Source organism: Candoia aspera, chromosome 1, assembly GCF_035149785.1.
Source record: "Candoia aspera isolate rCanAsp1 chromosome 1, rCanAsp1.hap2, whole genome shotgun sequence".
Lineage (NCBI taxonomy): Eukaryota > Metazoa > Chordata > Lepidosauria > Squamata > Boidae > Candoia > Candoia aspera.
This window is the reverse complement of record NC_086153.1, coordinates 74,558,966-74,578,563: the sequence shown is the minus strand read 5'-3', so window position 1 is coordinate 74,578,563 and position 19,598 is coordinate 74,558,966. Positions and strand designations below refer to the sequence as shown.

At 37.7% G+C, this 19,598-nt stretch overlaps 1 protein-coding gene across 1 annotated transcript in view; it reads left to right on the top strand.

Moving 5' to 3' along the window:
• Nucleotides 1–19,598, top strand: part of NUP133 (nucleoporin 133) — a 39,536-nt gene that overhangs the window by 18,934 nt on the left and 1,004 nt on the right. Inside the window, exons 13-24 of the mRNA XM_063306996.1 lie at nucleotides 619–782; nucleotides 2,851–2,945; nucleotides 3,025–3,249; nucleotides 3,532–3,654; nucleotides 5,560–5,659; nucleotides 6,352–6,594; nucleotides 9,475–9,608; nucleotides 10,071–10,229; nucleotides 11,966–12,101; nucleotides 14,049–14,167; nucleotides 15,708–15,788; nucleotides 17,456–17,520. Coding sequence (XP_063163066.1) covers nucleotides 619–782; nucleotides 2,851–2,945; nucleotides 3,025–3,249; nucleotides 3,532–3,654; nucleotides 5,560–5,659; nucleotides 6,352–6,594; nucleotides 9,475–9,608; nucleotides 10,071–10,229; nucleotides 11,966–12,101; nucleotides 14,049–14,167; nucleotides 15,708–15,788; nucleotides 17,456–17,520 — 1,644 coding nt within the window. The remainder of the gene's footprint in view (nucleotides 1–618; nucleotides 783–2,850; nucleotides 2,946–3,024; nucleotides 3,250–3,531; nucleotides 3,655–5,559; nucleotides 5,660–6,351; nucleotides 6,595–9,474; nucleotides 9,609–10,070; nucleotides 10,230–11,965; nucleotides 12,102–14,048; nucleotides 14,168–15,707; nucleotides 15,789–17,455; nucleotides 17,521–19,598) is intronic.

Genomic DNA, 19,598 nt, shown 5'->3' with positions numbered 1-19,598 from the left:
AAAGGTGGGATATAAATTAACAAAGTCAGTGCCTTTGGGTCAGTGATCTAGCAGTGAAAACAGAGATCAGGCTTCATCTTCCATTGCCATATTCCCAGCAAAAGGAGCATTTAGGGAGCATGATGCAATTTGTTGCAGTCAAACTGAGTTTAGAGACAGGACAGGGCTCTAATAGGGAGAGGCACCCATTCAGATCTTGATGAATAAAATAGGGGAGGCCACATCACCTGGAAGTTTCTTGTTCATTCAGAAATGTTTATTGTATATGTCTTTCTGAATTATATTTTGCAAGCTGGATAGATGTGATCTTTATAAAGCTCTCAAGTGTTGTACATGTCAAAGAATTCATAAACAACAAAGATGATCTGCATACGCGTTCCTTGTGGTTTGATAGCAGTGTGACATTTGGGATGTAGAATTTTCTGGTGCAGCAGATGTAATAGTCTTTTGGGTGACATTGCTGGCAATTTCAGTTGAGGGCTTCAAAATATCACAGCTTTTCATTAATGCAGTATTTAAAATGGGAAGCTCAACCAGAAAAGAATACTATGGACAAAGCTACCCTAGTTAATATTTCATTATAATGATCAGCCTACAATGCCTTTTTGTTCATTGCAGGAAGGACGTGAAGGGTGCAAATGCCACAGTTGCTGAGCTTTTTCCCCAGCAAGCAGATTTAGGTCCTGATGCTGATCTTGATAGAGCTGTAACTCAAGTCAGTGAAGAATTAATAGATGATTATCCTACATCTGATCCACGGTGGGCTGAATCTGTACCTGAAGGTATGGATTCCTGCATATAAAAGGAAGAAACAATAAATGAGTTTATATTGGACCTAAGTGTACTTCAAGGGTGCATTGCAATGTTATTGTGGATATGCATGGAAAAGCTGTTTACTGGTGGTCTATGCCTGAATTGAAACACACATGCTAGGTATTTTGGTCCCTGCATGAAACAGTAAGGATGTTGCAGGCAAAGTGGTTTGGGATGAGTAGGGGCAGTGCCAAGGAAATTAATACCGGAGGGTGGGGGGGAGGGCAAAGCTAGCAATCCCTTCTCCATGCAGTATCTCCCAGGATGGCAGCCCAGCTATCCCCAATTTTCCCAGCTTCTTTAGCTCTTCAGCTACTCCCAGTGTTCCAGTGCAGGATATCCCACCAGCCTGGCACTTTCTGATCTTCCTAGCATCTTTCCTTCCTTCTCTCCTCTCCTCTCCTCTCCTCTCCTTCCTTTGGCTGCCAGTACTGATGTCCCAGCATGGCATATCCCATTGTTTAGTCTTCACCTCTCCCACCCCATATCTTGGTGCAGGAGGGTGTTGGTCATGTTCCAGAATGAACGCACTCTCCATTCACTTCAGGCAACAGGAAAATTCAACAGGATTGCCCTGCATCCCACATAAACTGAAAAGCATATCCTTTAGTGGCCATCAACAAAGGCCTAGCACTGTCTACTGTATATCTGTCAGAGTGCTTTGAAGTATTCCTTTATGTTGGGGACCAGGGTGGAAACTTCACATGCAAAAAATAAAGCATATTAGGAAGAAAAAAATGTTTTCTTCCTATGCCAATTATGTACATACAATCACAATCTGTGGAAGGTTTTGTTTTTCTCCCTTCTTGAGACAACAGCAGAGAATACAGAGTACTAGAATTTTAGGTAGCCCCTTTTATTTTTGCCTTAGATGCTAAGGAATTCCTGTGCATTGTAGAATATTCCAAGGAGTTCTTCTGCAATAGTATTATTTGACTGGGACCTTCTTGGTGTGTTTAAGTATAAATCCAGAAGTATAGCCAATCCTGTTGAATTTTCTTGGTGCTTGAAATGAATGTAGAGTAGTGTTTCTCAGCCTTGGCCACTTTAAGCTGCGTGGACTTCAGGGCTGGCTGGGGAATTCTGTGAGTTGGAGTCCGCACAGCTCAAAGTGGCCAGGGTTGAGAAACCCTGATCTAGAGCGCGCTCCAGAACACGACCAGCCTTCCCCTGTACCTGTCCGGGAGGGAGGGGAGGGCATTGGGAAGGTACAGGGACAAGTCATCCAGTGAGATATGCTCTGCTACAGCACCAGTGATGGCTCAGGGGAAAGGGAGGGAAAGCATTGAGAAGGCTGCTGGCAGGGTAGGTTATGGAGGAGTGTCAGTGGCTGAAGAAGTAAGGAATGCATTGCAAGAATTGGGGGCGGGCAGGCCTGTGGACATGCCATGCTGAGAGCTGGTGAGGAAAGAAGATGACAACCCCTACCTGCCTCGCCTCACTCACCCTGTCCGGATTTTTGTACATTCTGAACCCCTGAAATGTACCGAGTATATTTTCTGCCAAACACTGACTGACGCAAGCAGTTTAATGAAATGTCTGAAACGTGATGTTTTGTTTCATGTTCAAAACAAAGATAGTTGTTCAATTGCATACATATCCTGAACAAATCGGCATTTTTCAGAAACAATGCACAGTGGGCAGAAATAGGCGAAGGCCTCCAAAATAGAGCTGAAGCCAGAAAACCTCCATACTATGCATTCCTCTATTTAAGAAAATTGCTGTATCATCCAGTATAGATTGAACATGAATATATTCATGATTAGAGAGTTCTGTTGACTTCTTGGAGTAGACATCCTTATAGCTCTTGATCAGAAATTGCAGCCAGTCCTGATGCAAAGGAAAGAAACACATTGCTGTTAGATCCCCTTTATATAACACTGACAAAAATATGCAAACATCCAAAAGGGGGCAAATAGTTTTTGAAAGAATTGTGTATATCAAATATTTAAGTTAACTGAAAAGTAAAATTGCATTTTCAAAGATTATTTAAAACAAGTAAACAAGTTAAATGCTCTCGATCACATTTTTGTCCAGATGCAGCAAATTTTACCAACTCATCCATCATTATTCTTCACCAGCTGGATAATAAATCGCAAGCACATTCTATGTACATTGATTTTCTTCGCCAGGTAAGTTCCTAATGCTGTCAGATAGAAATATGGATAACAATGTGGCATACATTTTTATTTACAACTATCTCTATCTAAGGTTGATCTCTTTGGACGTCTGGACTCTGTTCAAGTAAGAGGCGTGCCAATGGCAACGCGATTATTACTTTGTGAACATGCAGAAAAATTAGCAGCAGCTATTGCTCTCAAGAACTATCATTACAGATTGCCAGATCTTGTGACTTCTGCAATACAGATTGCTTTGAACAAAAGAGAAGATGACATTCCTTCAGGTCTAACACCTGCTGATGTTTTTTTTAGAGAGGTGAGAATTATTTGCTAGCCAGAATCACAATGATTTTCTACATGAATAATCCTTAAAACATATGAGGATCCTGAAAGCATCCTAGATATAGTCCAAATGTCTTGGAACAGAGACAAAAAGTTAATAGAAGACAATCATGCCTTGATAATGAAAATTAAATGGGGGGGGGTAAATTATGCAGTATATGCAAGATAGCCTACCCCTGATGCGAATCTTTAAAAAATTCAGCACCCGATGTCTTCACCAAGTGGAATACCAGTGTGACACTTTTTTGTTTTTCAGGTTTCTCAAATAGATACTATTTTTGAATGCTTACTGGAAAAGGAAAAACAAGTCTTAAAGGATACATCAGTTCAGTCTGAGGAATGGGGTGATATAGTTATCAATGTAAACAATATCATAAAGGTATTATATTCTATATTAATAATTGTGACAGAAACCAGCAAAGTTGATTATACCTAATGTTATGTAAACCAATTTCTATCCATGCAATGAGGCTTAACATTTTTTCCATCTCTCTGTAATTGTGTAAATGTGTCCTGAAGGACTCTTTACTCCTCTGGAGCACATTTATGGAGTGTGCAGAATAGTGTAGTGTGGCGAAGTTCAGGGAATCTCACCAGCAGCCTCGCTGCGGGTTAAACCGCTGAGCTGCCGATCGGAAGGTCGGAGGTTCGAAACCGCACAGCGGGGTGAGCTCCCATTGCTAGTCCCAGCTCCTGCTCACCTAGCAGTTCAAAAACATGCAAATGTGAGTAGATCAATAGGTACCGCTTTGGCGGGAAGGTAACGGCGTTCCATGAGTCATGCTGGCCACATGACCCGGAAGTGTCTACGGACAACGCCGGCTCTAAGGCTTAGAAACGGAGATGAGCACCGCCCCCTAGAGTCGGACACGACTGGACTTTACGTCAAGGGAAACCTTTACCTTTACCTTTACCTTACTTGTTTATTTTACCCAGAAATCAAGCAAAGTTTAGATTTACTGAGGTCAGAAAAATGACTTTAGATCTTTTGATTTGAGTAGGACAGTTAAACATATGCTTAAATTCCTTGTATTGAGATTGGTGGAATTTTAAACTGCTTAGTCTACTATTTTGTTTTAATGTAGCGATTAATTTTAAAAAGCAGGAATCTGATGAGTCTGTAGTCATTTTGAAGACGTCAACTGAAGTGTTATATAACATTAAAATACATGAAAGAAAGCATGTATCACAAAAGCCAGAATAGATACTAGCTCAAAAAGCAACGTATAACCATGCCAGGCACCTTGGTGAAGAGGCATATATAGTTTCTACCAAAAATCTTGACACTGTGAAGGCCAACCATGATGTGCCTGGGAGATTCCATAGTTGAGTGCCATCACCAAGAACCTCCTGTTTCAAGTTTCCACATTATTAGCTACTCTTATAGGTGCGACCACTACAATCTATTACCTACTGCAACATATTACAACACATTGTAGTGGAAGGAAAAAAAATAAGGAACATATTTTGGGGAAATCGACCAGATTCAATAGCACTTTTTAAAAAAAAAAAATAGCTAAACTCATTTTCCATAGCAAAATGAAATTAAGAAATTACAAAGTGTCCTTTCTTTTAAAAGCAGTGAGTTGGTTCATATTTTTTGGCCAGTCATTCCATTCAAGTGAAGACCATTCTCAATATGTCTTCCCAGGCTCTATTTTTCTTATCCAGTTGCCAGTCTACATTGGGTTGTGTTTAGGATTTTGCCGCTTACTACATTTTGTTTTCATATTTGTTCATGCAAAGTTACTTCTACAGGTATTGTAGATGAAATTGCAACCTAATAAAACAATGAACAGAAATATAAAAAAGATTCTATCAGTAAAGGGTTGCCTATGTAGTTATCAAATACATTTGCGGATGATTAAACCTGCAGAATGATTTTCTAATTTTGGACCAAAGATCTTATGAACAGAAATGTTTAAAACTTTTTCCTAAACGATCTGATGGTGTGTGTGTGTGTCTGTGTATTAATTACCCTGGAATGCACTGTTGCTGAAAACAAGAGCAGTATATGAAACCATAGGACACTTTTCCCATCTGTTTTCTCATTTTTTAAAAAATTCTGAATCCCTTATGATATTAAAAATTACTTGGCTTTTGTCTAGGGGCGTTCATCTTTGCATGTGCATACTTCCCTTTTATTTGTCAATGGTCTGTAATCCTTACAAAAATGACTACATGAGTTCATAATTAAGAATTATATTTATATTAAAAACATGGCATGCTCCATGAAACTAATTTTGACAAGTTATATTTTCTTTGCCATGTTTTCTTTGTGAAGGATATGCTAAAAGCTGCTATCCAAGATCGCCAGTCTAAAATTTATCTCTATAATAGAAGAGATCCCACTGAAGTTGAACCTGAGTATGTACCTTGGACAGGTGAGAATAATTAAAATGGCATTCATGATGTTTTGCTGCTGGTTTATAACATGGTCCTAGTTATACAGTTCTTACACATACCTAGTATTGTATTAGCCTTTAAACAATTCCCTCTATTTTGTGTATTTAGTCACTTAGAGTGCTGTGTTTGTGATGCCTGTCACAGGTTTCCTGTGGATAAAACCAATGTTTTTTTAAAAATGTGAATTGCTTTCATTTCTTAATTCCACCTCCTGGAGTTTAATGTTAACTTATTAATTTACTTGGCAGCATTTTGATTCATGACTTGGAAGCAATGCAGTTATTCATGCACCCTAACCTAAGCATTTATTTGGTGGGGCAAAAATATATTAGGATGCTGATAGTGTATTCAATTATTTGCACAGGAAACCTAAATCAACCTCATTTGAATGAATATGGGAGCATAAGTGGATACTTTGGGGCTCTAGAAATTGTTCTTTTCATTTGTGAGCCACAGGTTTCTCTCTGCTGCCGTTCTTTTTAATGCCCATTCTTCTTCTTGCTGGAAAGTCTGCCTGTTGTTCTATTGAACAATGCTGCTTTGCTTTAGAAACAGTTAATTCATTCACATATGCACTTCCATTTCACTTTTAATTTATCTATGTACTGTGTTAGTGTTAAAGTTTCAACTAGTAGAAATGTCATTAAAATATTTTTATGGTCTTCTCAAGCATCTGTTGGTGTGCGAACAACAATAGTGCAGCAACATGAAATCATTCTGAAGAAGGTTTACCCACAAGCTAACAGTAAGCTTCGTAGCACAGTGACAGAACAGCTGGTGGCATTGCTGGATTGCTTTCTGGATGGTTACGTTTCGCAGCTTAAATCTGTGGACCGGCCTGAGCATCAGGAACGTTATAACAGTCTGCATGTAGAATATGAACAGAAAAGATCAGAATTATTGTTACCACTACGTAAGTGCTACCGTTTTTGTGCAAAGTGATGTTTAAATTCCTAATAATGGTTTACAGTTTTACAAAATATGAAACAAAAATGATAAGGCATAAAAAACAGAGGGTTAAGAAGAGCAGAACTGTGGTGGATTTCGGCAGTGCCGCTGGTTCTCAGGAAGGAGGGAGCATATTCCAAGGAGGTGGAGGAGACAAGCGGAGGCAGAGTCCAGGAGGCAATGGTGGGAAAATGGAAGAGGTTCAGGATAGCCCCACCCAAGAGCTCTCCTAGGTTATTTCCCCTTAGGTCAGTTAGAGTAGCTTTAGTCTGGCAAGATTCTATCTGTATGATGTGAGCAAATAAAGAACCAGAGTTTGAATGGACTGACTCTTCATTGTTCTTGGGCTGAGCCTGACATGAACCTCTAAGTGTATAGCACCAAATAAAAATCTGGCATATGAAGCTAAAGCAAAGTTTCACAAGGTGTTACTCCCTTTTCAGTTCTTACATTTTTATTCTAGACAAGTTTTAAATTGCTTTCTCTTTTTTAAAAAAAGAGAGATCATGGGGAAAATCATTTACAAGACTTATTATCTAATATAATTTTGCATTCAATCATAATTATCAGACCCAATTTTTTTCATTAGGACAGAGGTGCACAAGTTTTTTCAGATAGATGGCTCATTTGCAGTGATACATCAGGATCTGCATTCCCAAAAATAGGCAGAAACTGCATTTGGTTTTATTTAAATTTAATTAAATGTAACTTGACAAAGCCCAGCAGATGGCAGCATGTATTTGAGTTATTTCAAAAAGCTACAGCTTGAAATGGCCTATTTCAAAAAGCTACAACAGGCTAAGGTCTGCTTAGCATTTAAATGGGAGAGCACTGGGAAATCCCCAGGTTGAAGGGTGGACTGGGAATTTGAAAAAGCATTCTGGAAGAAAATGAATGCAAACCACTTAGATACTGTTGCCAGGAAACTAGATGGACATGCATATGTACTTAGCAGCAAACTTCACTTGGGGTAGTTTTTACTTAATGTGATTATTCCCTGCATATCTAATAATTGCCCTCTTCTCTCATATTAAAAGTAACAATTTGGTAGCCAACTTTGGAAGGACTCTATGAGCTCCACCTAGCTTTTTTGGAAAGTGCATGCAGCTCTTAGAACTTGGGTTATACTTCACAAATGGATTCAGACAGACAAGAACTCAGCTTTGGCAAGGGAACCCTCACTGCATCTTAATTCACTCTGATTACTTGCTCCTTTGCCAAATCCCAACTTTGAAGTTTGTGCTTGTGCAGTTCCCTTGATTATAATAAAGCTTCCTTTCAACAGGGGAATGCACTTTATAGTTCATGGTATACAAGGACAAGTGAATTGAATTCCTCCTTTAAATTGCATTACTACTTTGTAAAAAAATAAAATGGCTTGAGAGTGCTTGTTTATATACAATCTCATGTATTCTATTTCTAAAAGTTGTTGAATGTTTATTAATTACCCACTCTGTTTACTATCAGTCTACCAATCTGTTGTATTGTACTGATAGCAGTCTTGACTTTTTCATGTTTTATTTTGATTCATGTTCAGTGTTTTAAGATTGGTTACATTGTTTTAATTGTTGCTGTTTGTATGCTGTCCAGAGTCACTTTATGCGAAATGGGCATCCATATAAATTTGCTAAATAAATAAATAAAAACAGATAAAAGCCAGAACTTGCTAAAGGAAAAAATGAAGGGTCAGATGAAGGGTCTACCAGATGCATAATGTCTATCCATCTGGTAGACCCTTCGAGCATAAATTGTATTCTGAAGAAGTAGCATGTTTTTCTTTCACAATATCGGTCTGGACAGGGAACAACAGGCTTCAGCTGAACCCTGGTAAGACGGAGTGGCTGTGGGTTGATGGCTCCTCTGCATCTCAGTTGTCATCTTTAGTTCTGAATGAGGTTGCGCTGCCCCATTCAGACCCAGTGCGGAATTTGGGGGTCCTTCTGGACTCATGACTCCTGCTCGAAGAGCAGGTGGCAGTTGTAGCCAGAAGGACCTTTGCACAACTTTGTGTTGTGTGCCAGTTATGCCCTTTCCTGGATCGAGATTCCCTCCGAACAGTCACTCATGCCCTGATCACCTCCCATATAGACTATTGCAATGCGCTCTACGTGGGGCTACCCTTGAAGAGTATCCGGAAGCTTCAGCTGGTTCAGAATGTGGCCGCACAAGCAGTTATTGGTGCCCCAAGATCAACACGTGACACCACTGCTGCGTGAGCTGCACTGGGTGCCAGTTTGCTTCTGGGTCCAATTCAATGTGTTGGTTATCACATTTAAAGCCCTACAAGGCATGGGGCCAGGCTACCTGAAGGACCTTCTCATCCCCATGACATCGACCCATCCCACCCGGTGATGCAGAGAAGGCATGCTACGGACCCCGTCAGTAAGGGAATTCCACTTGGCGGAGTCCAGGAGGTGGGCCTTCTCTGCAGTGGCGCCCGCCCTCTGGAACATTCTGCCCCTGGAGGTGAGGCAGACCCCTTCGCTCCTGGCCTTCTGGAAGAATTTGAAGACCTGGCTCTGCCACCTCGCCTGGGATGGGAAGGGCAATAGTTCTTTCTGGGGGGGCTGGCGCCGTAGAGCCCTCCCCACTGAACCAGATTTCATCACTACTTGGATTTTATACTTATTTTATTTCTATTTATATTTGGCTGTTTGTACTATATTATATATGTTTTATGGTTTTAATTATTAATTTTATTGTAAATCGCCCAGAGTCCCCCTTTTGGGGGAGATGGGCGGTGATAAAAATTTGAAAAATAAATAAAAATTGTTTAATCTAAAAATGATTACAGGATAAAATGTTTGATCTGTTGTTTTTTCTTTTTGTTTGATTTTTTGTCCAGTTTCACTCAAGCAATACCAGCTAGCTGCTGCTCTTGCAGAAAAATATTGTGACTTTGATATTTTGGTACAGCTGTGTGAACAGACTGATAACCAAAGCAGATTACAACGCTACATGACCCAGTTTGCTGATCAGGTAAGGTATTAAAATAACTAGTTTACCATAGTGAGATTTGGTCATTCAAGTTCAACACCTATCACATAATTTTAATTTCAAATTATACTTTTTTTCCACGTAGTTAATCTAAATGATTTTCTGTCTAAATTGTCCCATATTCTTTTAAGCTACAGAGAGAATGGTCAGTCTTACCTTTATCCCAGAAGCTACTGTTCCAGGACTTGAACTGGAGTAATGTGCATTATAAGTTAGGGTGCAAATGTGCATTTTGCAGATGTGCCAATTAAGCAAAACAAGTCACATGGGAAGTGTGTAAAATGAATGACAGCATTTATATATTTTTCTTTACTACAAAAATTGAAAATTGCTCCAGTGGAAGGAGATGTGTGTGTTCCATTTTTAGAGATCTATACTTTAGTTTCACAAGAAGACCATATTTTGTAAATCAGTTCCTTATGCTTATGTAATTTTATTTTTTAGAATTTTTCAGACTTTCTGTTCCGTTGGTATTTGGAAAAAGGAAAAAGGGGGAAACTGTTATCACAGCCAGTTGCTCAGCATGGCCAGCTGGCTAGCTTCTTACAAGCTCATGAGCATCTCAGTTGGCTACATGACATCAATAGTAGTGACATGGATAAGGTATGCTTTCAAATAATACAAACCGCTTACTTTTCCCTTAGTCAAGGCCCTCTTGTACAAAGAATGCTCTTCTCCCCTCTTCCTTGGTCCTCTTGGGAAGCATATGGGAATCTATACTATAAGGAACAAGTGGGAACCTTTGTGTATGTCATGCTTATTTTTGGGTTGGTTATTGTCATTTTTTTTAAATAATGTTTTTGTAAATGGGGTTGCATTTAGGGAGAGCAAGTTTCTTTCATGAGAAAAAAAGTCCAGTCCTTTGCTTGTGTTAATGCAGGCATAAACAAGCAAACTGTGGATTCGCTGCGTCTTTGCATAGGCCTTAAATTTGCCTTCAATACTTTGCAGCATTGTTTGTTGCCAAAATTCATTGTAAATCATGTCACCAAAATTCAGCCCAAAATTCTTCTTCATTAATCCCACGAGATAGAAAAAATTTTGGTTTGAATTATGTATTTAAATTTAGAACAAGAAGGTTCTATGAGATTATTTCATTATTTCAAACTCTGTCACAAAGGTAATGTATAACTTATTCCAAACAAAAGTACTTAGGAGCACTTTTGCACAACTATTTTTCCCCTTGAATTTACTTGGTTAACTTGTTTAGTTTTGCTTTTAAACTTTAACAAAAACCTTATATGCTTATTCAATATCATATTGTAGGACCAGATATCTTAGAGAATAAATGGTTTGTAAAATGTATCTAATCTCCTCCTTCCAAAATACAGAAGTATTACTTTTCTTATTATTTTAGTGTGTTCTTCATTCTTATTATGAAACCGGTAATTTGAAACATTACTTACGGTGTCTCTTTGTGCAGAAACGCAACCAAAATATAAGTAATTACTCATGTCTAAAATTTAAGTATCTTTCATAATAGGTCTTATCTTGATAGTTTTCCATTTTCAGTGACTATTTTAATCTTAAAGATTCTTATCCTCTTATTCGTAACTTTTTTATGTTGTTCACAAATAACTATAGGAGACTGCTCAGCAGAAAAGAGGATTTTATTTATTTATTTTTATTTATCTATTTATCGAATTTGTCACCACCCATCTCCTCCGACCGGGGGGACTCTGGGCGATTTACAACACAGAATAAATATTCAATAAAAACTCAAATAAATACAAGATAAAATTCCAATAAAATCCCATTAAAACCAAAACAATTTCTTAACTACCCCAGCTCATAAAATCCAGATGGTTATGATCCCTTCAACCATCATGTAGGAGGAGCACTTCAAGGCACCAGCCAACCCCAAGTATGTCAATTTTCCTCCCTGCCCCAAGCCTGGTGGCAGAGCCAGGTCTTCAACTTCCTCCGGAAGGCTAAAAGCAATGGGGCTAATCTTACCTCTGGGGGCAAGATGTTCCAAATGGCGGGCGCTACTGCCAAGAAGGCCCGCCTCTTGGACCCCGCCAGATGGAATTCTCTTATTGACGGGGTCCGCAGCATGCCCTCTCTGCACGAGTGGGTGGGACGGGCTGATGATACGGGGAAGAGGCGGTCCCTCAGGTAACTCTGAGGGGGTTTTTTTGTGTGGGGATTTTCCTCATCTATCTCAGAATTTGAATATATATAATTATGAAATAGTAATTTGAAGTACAACTGCTTTGGGAAATCAGTATTTATGAATAACTGCAATGTAGTTCTCTGTATATATAAAAGTTCTTTTGTTCTTGCATAACTAATCTTTCATGGCTTTCTCTACTTGGAACTCTTTTGGTCACTCTTAGGCTTACAGAACACTCCAGAATTTAGCAAATACAGAGACAAGGTACTTTGCGAAGAAGAAAACTCTTCTTGGATTAAGTAAACTATCTGTGCTAGCTTCCGATATATCAGATGTGATGCTAAATGAGAAAATTGAAGGTACTTTTTAAGCTAACTTTTAAAACTATACCGTGCATATACAGAGAAACCCATTATGCTGTTCAATGCTACCACTGAAGTCCTGTTGCCATCCTTCTGATATCTACAATAATTTCTCAAAAAGTAGTGATGGGAACTGATATTGTTCAAATAAGATAGTCTTATCTACAATGCTATAGTTTTGGATTAAGTTACTGTATGTTTTTGTAGTTATATGCGGTGCTACATCTCTAGTATTGGTTTTCTTGTAATGCAAGTACAGCTTAGGCTTTTTAAATTATCCATTTGAAAAGTTTCTTTTTATAGCCAATATCACTGTAGAAATATGAAATGGGAACACAGTCTCCATACCATGAGAACTTAATACTGTTACCTACATGGTTACTGGGATCTTGGAATTTAATTGACTAATAAAAGTATAGGACAAAGGCCAACTTACTGATCTTTTTTCCCTGCTTTCTAGAACAGGGATGTTTAACTTGCTTGAAAGTAAAGGCTTATTCCTTCCTTGCAAATGTTTAATCACAATGCAAAAATCCAGTGACAGTCTGCGTAAAGTAGTTCATGCCACCAGTTTTCATCTTCATCCTCCTCCTCCCTGAAATGTCCTCAGCCCATCTCTAAAATAAATAAAAATCTGGAGGATGAGAACTTTTCCTCTATTTAATTTGGGTGATTTTTTTTTTCCTTTGCATTTATATCATCATTTATATAGTGCCATCTAGAAATGATTTTGGGAGGTAGGGACACTGCAGGAGAGTCTTCCTTAAGAACAGGAGATGGTGTGAGGACTGCCAGCTCCAAGTGTAATCAATAGCCTAGCCAAACTTACTGTTGTTTTTAAATTAACACTTAATCTCATTCCCACAGCTGTGCAATGCTACCTACCAAGTTACTAAATGAAATCGTTAATCTAAAACAACAGTAAGTTTGACTAGGCTATTGATTAGATTAAGGAAAAGGAAATTTTTCATATGTGAAGAAATTGGTTTGAGTAGCTGCAAGATTAGACTTGGAACTGGCAGTCCTCTTTATAACATACTTCTGTTTCTCACAAATATTTATTTATCAAATTGCTAAGGCTACCTAACTCCAGAACAAGTCTGGGCAACATCCAATGTTAAAAACAGTTGAAAATATAATCAGCAGAAAAGAACAGTAGATGTCCAGAGAAAGTAATAAGATCATAATCTTCAACCCCATCTATATACTACTAAAACTCTTGTGTCTGTCTGTACTTTGTAACCTTTAACTGGGTGAAACGATGCATTGTAGGGCAACAATTTTTGAAGCAAGGTAGCTCAAATGGGCTAACTTACAAAATGTGTTCAGAATCCAGGACCCATGACTCCCATGGAATAGAAATTTGGCAAATTTTATAAAACACTTTATGACATAAAAGTAATCGTAAAACATTTTATGACATAATACAAATGTCAAACACATTTCCTATGGTCAACTCCTGATGTTTGACTGTGCTATTACAGTTCAACATGGGCTACTTTCAAGGCAGATACATCTCTGAATGTCTCCCAGAATTTTTAAGAACTTTTCCAGTACATTAGAAGCTCTGCCACTTAAAGGCATTGAGGAATCTGGTAAGGAAATAACTGTGAAACGATGACTCAGTAGGTCACAGGTTGTCTAGTATATTCCCAAAAGTGGCTGCCACACTCTGTAACTCACAATTATTTATAATTGTGTGGATCATCTTTTGATTATATAAATTTATTAAAATACACTTATTTGTATACGCAAGCTCTTGTTATACCAAATAAATAACCTCTGTGGTCTGTATTCATATAATTTCACATTGGCAGTTTTAAAAAAGGCTCCTGGAGCCATGAACTATTCATAACATATTAAATGATATTGAACGCAACTTATTTGTAGTTACTTGTTCTAAATGATGATGATAATGCTAATTTTTTCTTTCATGTATACAAGAAATTGTTGAACAGGAATGTTTTTTACTGCATCAAGAAACTCTACCTGAACAGTTGTTGGCAGAGAAAAAGATGAATCTCAATGAAATGCCTGTTTTAAGTGCCCCCCAGCTCATTGAGGTATTTACCATATTGTTTAATTAATTGAATTTTTGTGTCTATCCAAAGGGAATTCTATTTTTTAAAGAGAGCAGAAATATTAACGTGTAAACACCATATTTTGCTAAAGAATTACATATTGTTCTAAAATGCTGAGAATTAAAATCCATTTAAAAAGAATTTGTGTTGAAGCTAGTACAAAACTTGTTCTGTATCTCTGACTTTGAAGCTTGAACAGTATTGTTTTCAATGCTTTGAATATTGTGTGCTTGTTTGGAACTTGGAAACATTCCAGGTTACTATTTACTTACTTGCTGTTGTGCCTACTTACCTTGTATCAAAGCAATTCAGCTTAGTAAAGTCCCACTACTCCTCAAGTACTGTGTGAAAACCTCACATTTTCATTAATCAGGATGACCCACAAGTTGTGCAACTCCAGGTACTTCTTAACAGCATGTTCATAAAACCATCAATGTATTCAGAGTAATAGCCCAAGACTGTATGAACACTTGAATGTCTCTTTCCCCACACAAAAACTTGGTGCAGTGTACATCATGTGACTCAAAATACAAAACATCTTGCGGGTGAATAAATCTTAATTTGTTGCTCCCAGTTTTATCACACAACTAATTCTTGCTGCTACTTCCACAGTATTATATATAATACCTTCAAGATATCCTAAATTGGTTAAGGTATACTTGCAAGTTATTACAGGAGAAAACTCCCTGTGAGTTAGTGATGTTTATTTATTTATTTAATTTTTATCCCACTTTATTATTTTTATAAATAACTCAAGGTAGCAAACATACCTAATACTCCTTCCTCCTCCTATTTTCCCTGCAACAGCAACCCTGGAGATGAGTTGGACTGAGAGAGAGTGACTGGCCAAGGTCACCCAGCCAGCTTTCATGCCTAAGGCAGGACTAGAATTCACAGATTCCTGGTTTCTAGCCCAGCACCTTAACCACTAGACCAAACTGGCTCTTGTTGATTGGTTTTTATCTTGGGTGAACAGTTATATATTTTGTTGTTTTATTTTTTTTAACTGTTGTTAGCTGCCCAGATTTACCATGGTGAGATAGGCATCCATACAAATTGAATGAAGTTATCATAAATCAGTCTTAACACACAATAATATGGAATGTATATCTAAAATATTATTCCTCTCCCTTATTCTCAAAGAGCCAGTTTGGTCTACTGGTTAAGGCACTGGGCTAGAAACCAGGAGACTGAGAGTTGTAGTCTGGTCTTAGGCATGAAAATCGGCTAGGTGACCTTGGGCCAGTCACTCTCTCTCAGCCCAACCCACCTCACAGGGTTGTTGTTGTGGGGAAAAGAGGGGGAAGGAGTATTTGGTATGTTCGCCACCTTGAGTTAGTTATAAAAATAATAAAGGTGGGGTAGAAAATAAATCAATAAAGTGACAGTGGAGTTGAGGCATATTTGTGAAAAGGAGTTAAAATACAGGGTGATTTCCCCCCCACAGTGAGTTCTTTACATGATAGTTTACAATGTTTTGTAGTCTAAAACTATTTTTTGTATTCATTCTTTCATACAACAGTTATACATATGTGATGAGAACAGGAAAGCTAATGAGTATGACTTCAAGAAGGCACTCGATCTACTTGAGTATATTGATCAGGTATGAAAATTAATGAGTTTCAGTTATGTTTTACTGGTTTTCAGAGAATGTATAAACGATTATGCAAATTATCTGACAGCTGCTAGAATATTGAAGTACCACTTAATGCTGATAAGTATTGTTAGATCCAATTTTAGTAATGGAGGATACAGCTTGAAAATGTATTATTATTATTATTGTTATCCACAATTCTGTGAACTTCTGTTCGAGCCATTTATTTATTTAAAGTATTTGAGACAGTTCCTCTTTGTAGAATTTCCAAAATGGGTTACAAAGGTATTTTAAAAAATACAAAATAAACTTTGTAAAATAATAATAAAGGATTGAGAAAGGCCAACATAAAAGATACCTGAACACACCAACTTTAGGATATGGCTTATTCCAGAGGGTAGATTATTTCACAGGACAGTTGCCATCTCAGCGAAGGTATGTTTGTGTTGTGATCAAGAAGCAAGCCACTATTAATGGTACAAAGAGGAGAATCTCCTTTGAAGATTGTGCCAGATTTATTATTTACTTTGAAAGCGTGTGTGCGTCTTTCTAAAACAGACGTACCTTTTTCAGCCTGATGACTGCACTGGCTCTAAACATAAATATTGTTTCCTATTTGCCTGAGTACATATGCATATTCCATTCACAAACACCATAAAAATGCAGTGCATTGTCCATGGAGAAAAAAAAATAGAGTGCAGCTTTTTCTCTACATAATATAAAAGGAACCCTTTTTCACTGCCAACTCAGGAGGCTGACATTATTTTTTCATATGTCAGGCTTTATTCCACCTTTCCTCCAGGATCTCAGGTTAGTGTATGCAGCATGCCCTCCTACAATTTTTCTTTATAACAACTACCTTTGAGGTAAATTGGATTGACCCAAGAGTGGCCCCAAATCACCAGGAGCTTCTGTGGCTAAGGTAGACTAGAATCTGGGTTTCCCCTCTCCTGATCTGACTCCTTAGCCAGTACATCATACTCTCTCACTGATGCACAGTAAAAGAGGCTTAATCTCACCTGATAATTGACACATACATACACACTGCTTAAGTAATCAGAGGTTGCACTGTATAGACATTGTCTGTAGAGCCACACAGAGAACCAGGATGGCTGAATCCTGCCTGTGTGTGAGAGGATGGATTGTAAAGGGCCGTTCCTGAAACAACATTTAAATAATTAACTGTATGAAGCTTGGCAAAAGAACATCACCCATAACCTGAAGTCAAGAATTTAATCAAGTCAGTTTAGTTCATCTCTGAGAAAAATCTCTTTTCTTAAAATCCAACTGTTCTTTACTGTTCTAGTTCCTGTAGAACACTAAGAGAAGTGGCATTTTGCACAAGTTTCTGTGCACCCAGTCTCTAGCTAGTCTGCTGTTTCATAGTCCACTTGCCATACCATTCAGATTTATCAGATAGCATTGCCCTTTCCTTTGGTAACACACATAAAGCTGTTATGTAGCCTGTCCCTTAGTTTCCCCTTCCTCCCCCCGTCAAATCACATCCCTTCAGAGTTTCCTCGGCATATAGTTTTCTGAAATACACTCTTTAAAACACACCATTATTTTACTACCTTGTTTTTAGCATAAGTGATCAACCAAATTCAGATATAGTTACAATTCCTTTCCTGAAATTTCAAATGCAATTGAACATTATTTCTTTTTTTTAAATAAAGGCTGAGCAAGTGGACACAAATCATCTTAAACTTAAAATACTTTGTAAAGCTCTCCTGAGAGACGGGTAGGTAAAACAATTTAATGTGTTTAATGTATTTAATGTGTTCATGGACCACATTTGTACCTCTACTTAAGCAAAACAATTCCTAGAGCAGCTTCCATGAAATCAGTTAGCAAATGAGATAATCTATCTTTTTGTCTTCATTTCCAAAAGATATGACAAGGGATGAGAGGTAATGGAAAACAGATAGATTTGGACACCAGTTCTTACAGTTATAATACAACAGGCTGAATTAAGTAGTTCCTGGAGAGGTGGAGCCAAATGAGGTTAAGTCTTGTAGCAGAGTTCATGGATTGGCTCTGCTCTCCATCTTTTCTTCCACTTTTGAGGCCAACTTTGATTTCAATTAAAACTTTGTTGAAGTGTCCTTCCAATCTCCTCCAATTTCTAATATCAAACTCAATACTTTCATTTTTAGAACTGAAAACATTCCAAAAGCAGGGCACCACTGCCAAGAAGAAATTTCCTTTATAGAAAGGGCAAATTGATAGAATATTAGGGATTCCTCAGGCATAGTGAAAGGCTGTGCAAGGATACATTTTTGGTAATACTTAACAATTATGCTATTGTGAGGGCTAGAATTATCCCATTACAAACTGGGGATTCAATAAAGCATAGCAATTTGTCTTCCAATCAAGATATGCCTAACTTCTCAACTGTTAGCTCTTAACCATTATACCATTGTCCCCCTTTTTTCCTTCAGTCTTCATACGTTCATACAGCTAAATGTTGCTCTTCAGAGTTTGCTTAAAATTTACCTATTTGAAGATCATTCCAGAATAGAATCTCTTTTCCTCCCCTCCTCTCCCCTTCTCAGAAGCCACTCACTTTCTGAACTACTCATATTTATTTTCTAAATTTTGAAAGAGGAGAGGAATGGATGATGAAAAAACTGGTTATAAAACTGGTTATAAAACTGAACTGCAGTGACTCCCCTCAGAATTTTGAGGGATTGTGTAAAATACTTACTCCAAACAAGTCCATTGACAGAAATCCATGAATATGGTTCAAGAACAATTTGTTTAAAGTAAGAATCCTTTCATTCATTAGGACTTCTTACCAGTAAATCCATTTCAAGGTTAACATATTTCCTGAGAAAAGTTTACTATTGATACATGTTAAACTGAGGGAGGAAATCATGAATATTATGTCCAGGCTTAATCCCAAAATGTGCTAAGTATTGATCCTCATTTGAATGCCACCACCATTTTAGTTTGTCCAGTTGATGAACCTTTAGAATAAATAGCTATACAAACATTATCCTTATTCAGATGTCCCCCTCATTATCAAGGCATCTTCAAATCTCTGAATCAGATACACCAAACTACCTGCCCTATAGGGATGTGCATAATTTCCTTATGCTGCCCTGCTCCATAACTTTATATGGCAATGGAATTGTTGGGTAGAACCCGAGGCTTGTGGGGAACGCACAGTGCCTTCCTAACAAGGTAATGGATTTTGTTTCTCTCATTTGTTCTATTCACTATTTCACCTTCAGGAGAAGTGAATAGCAATGAAGGATGTTATGAAAGAATGTGTATCACTTCACCCAGAATTCCTTGTTTAATGCAGGTTAGAGTCAGCTACATTAAAAATTATAATAAATGCATTAAGAAAAAAACTGTGTTTAAAAATGCACTTAAAAATATATTACTGAACAGAGGCCTCTTTCTTGCTAGGGACTTTCATTGATTCTGAATTCAAATTCAGAATATAATGTCAGCATTTTCTTGCTTTAGCATCCGGTAAGGCTACCTTCTCCTGGGGAAAGTTTAGGCAATAGGTTCAGTTAAATTGCCAATGACAGAATGTACATATTAAGAATTTAGGGCATAGACTAGACTTCCTAGTCATGTTGGAATAATGCGAGCAACCAGACATATTAAATAATTTGACATCAAAAAGTTGATTATTTCAATTTCAGATCACTACTGATTTGAAGAAAAGACTACTGTTTTTTCCCTGCCAATCCTATAGTACAGAGGCCAGTCTTACTCTAGCTCCTCCATCCATATGTTTCACAAAGTTATGCATGATTATTATTTATAATGAAATACGTGGATGGTGATTTAATGTTGCTT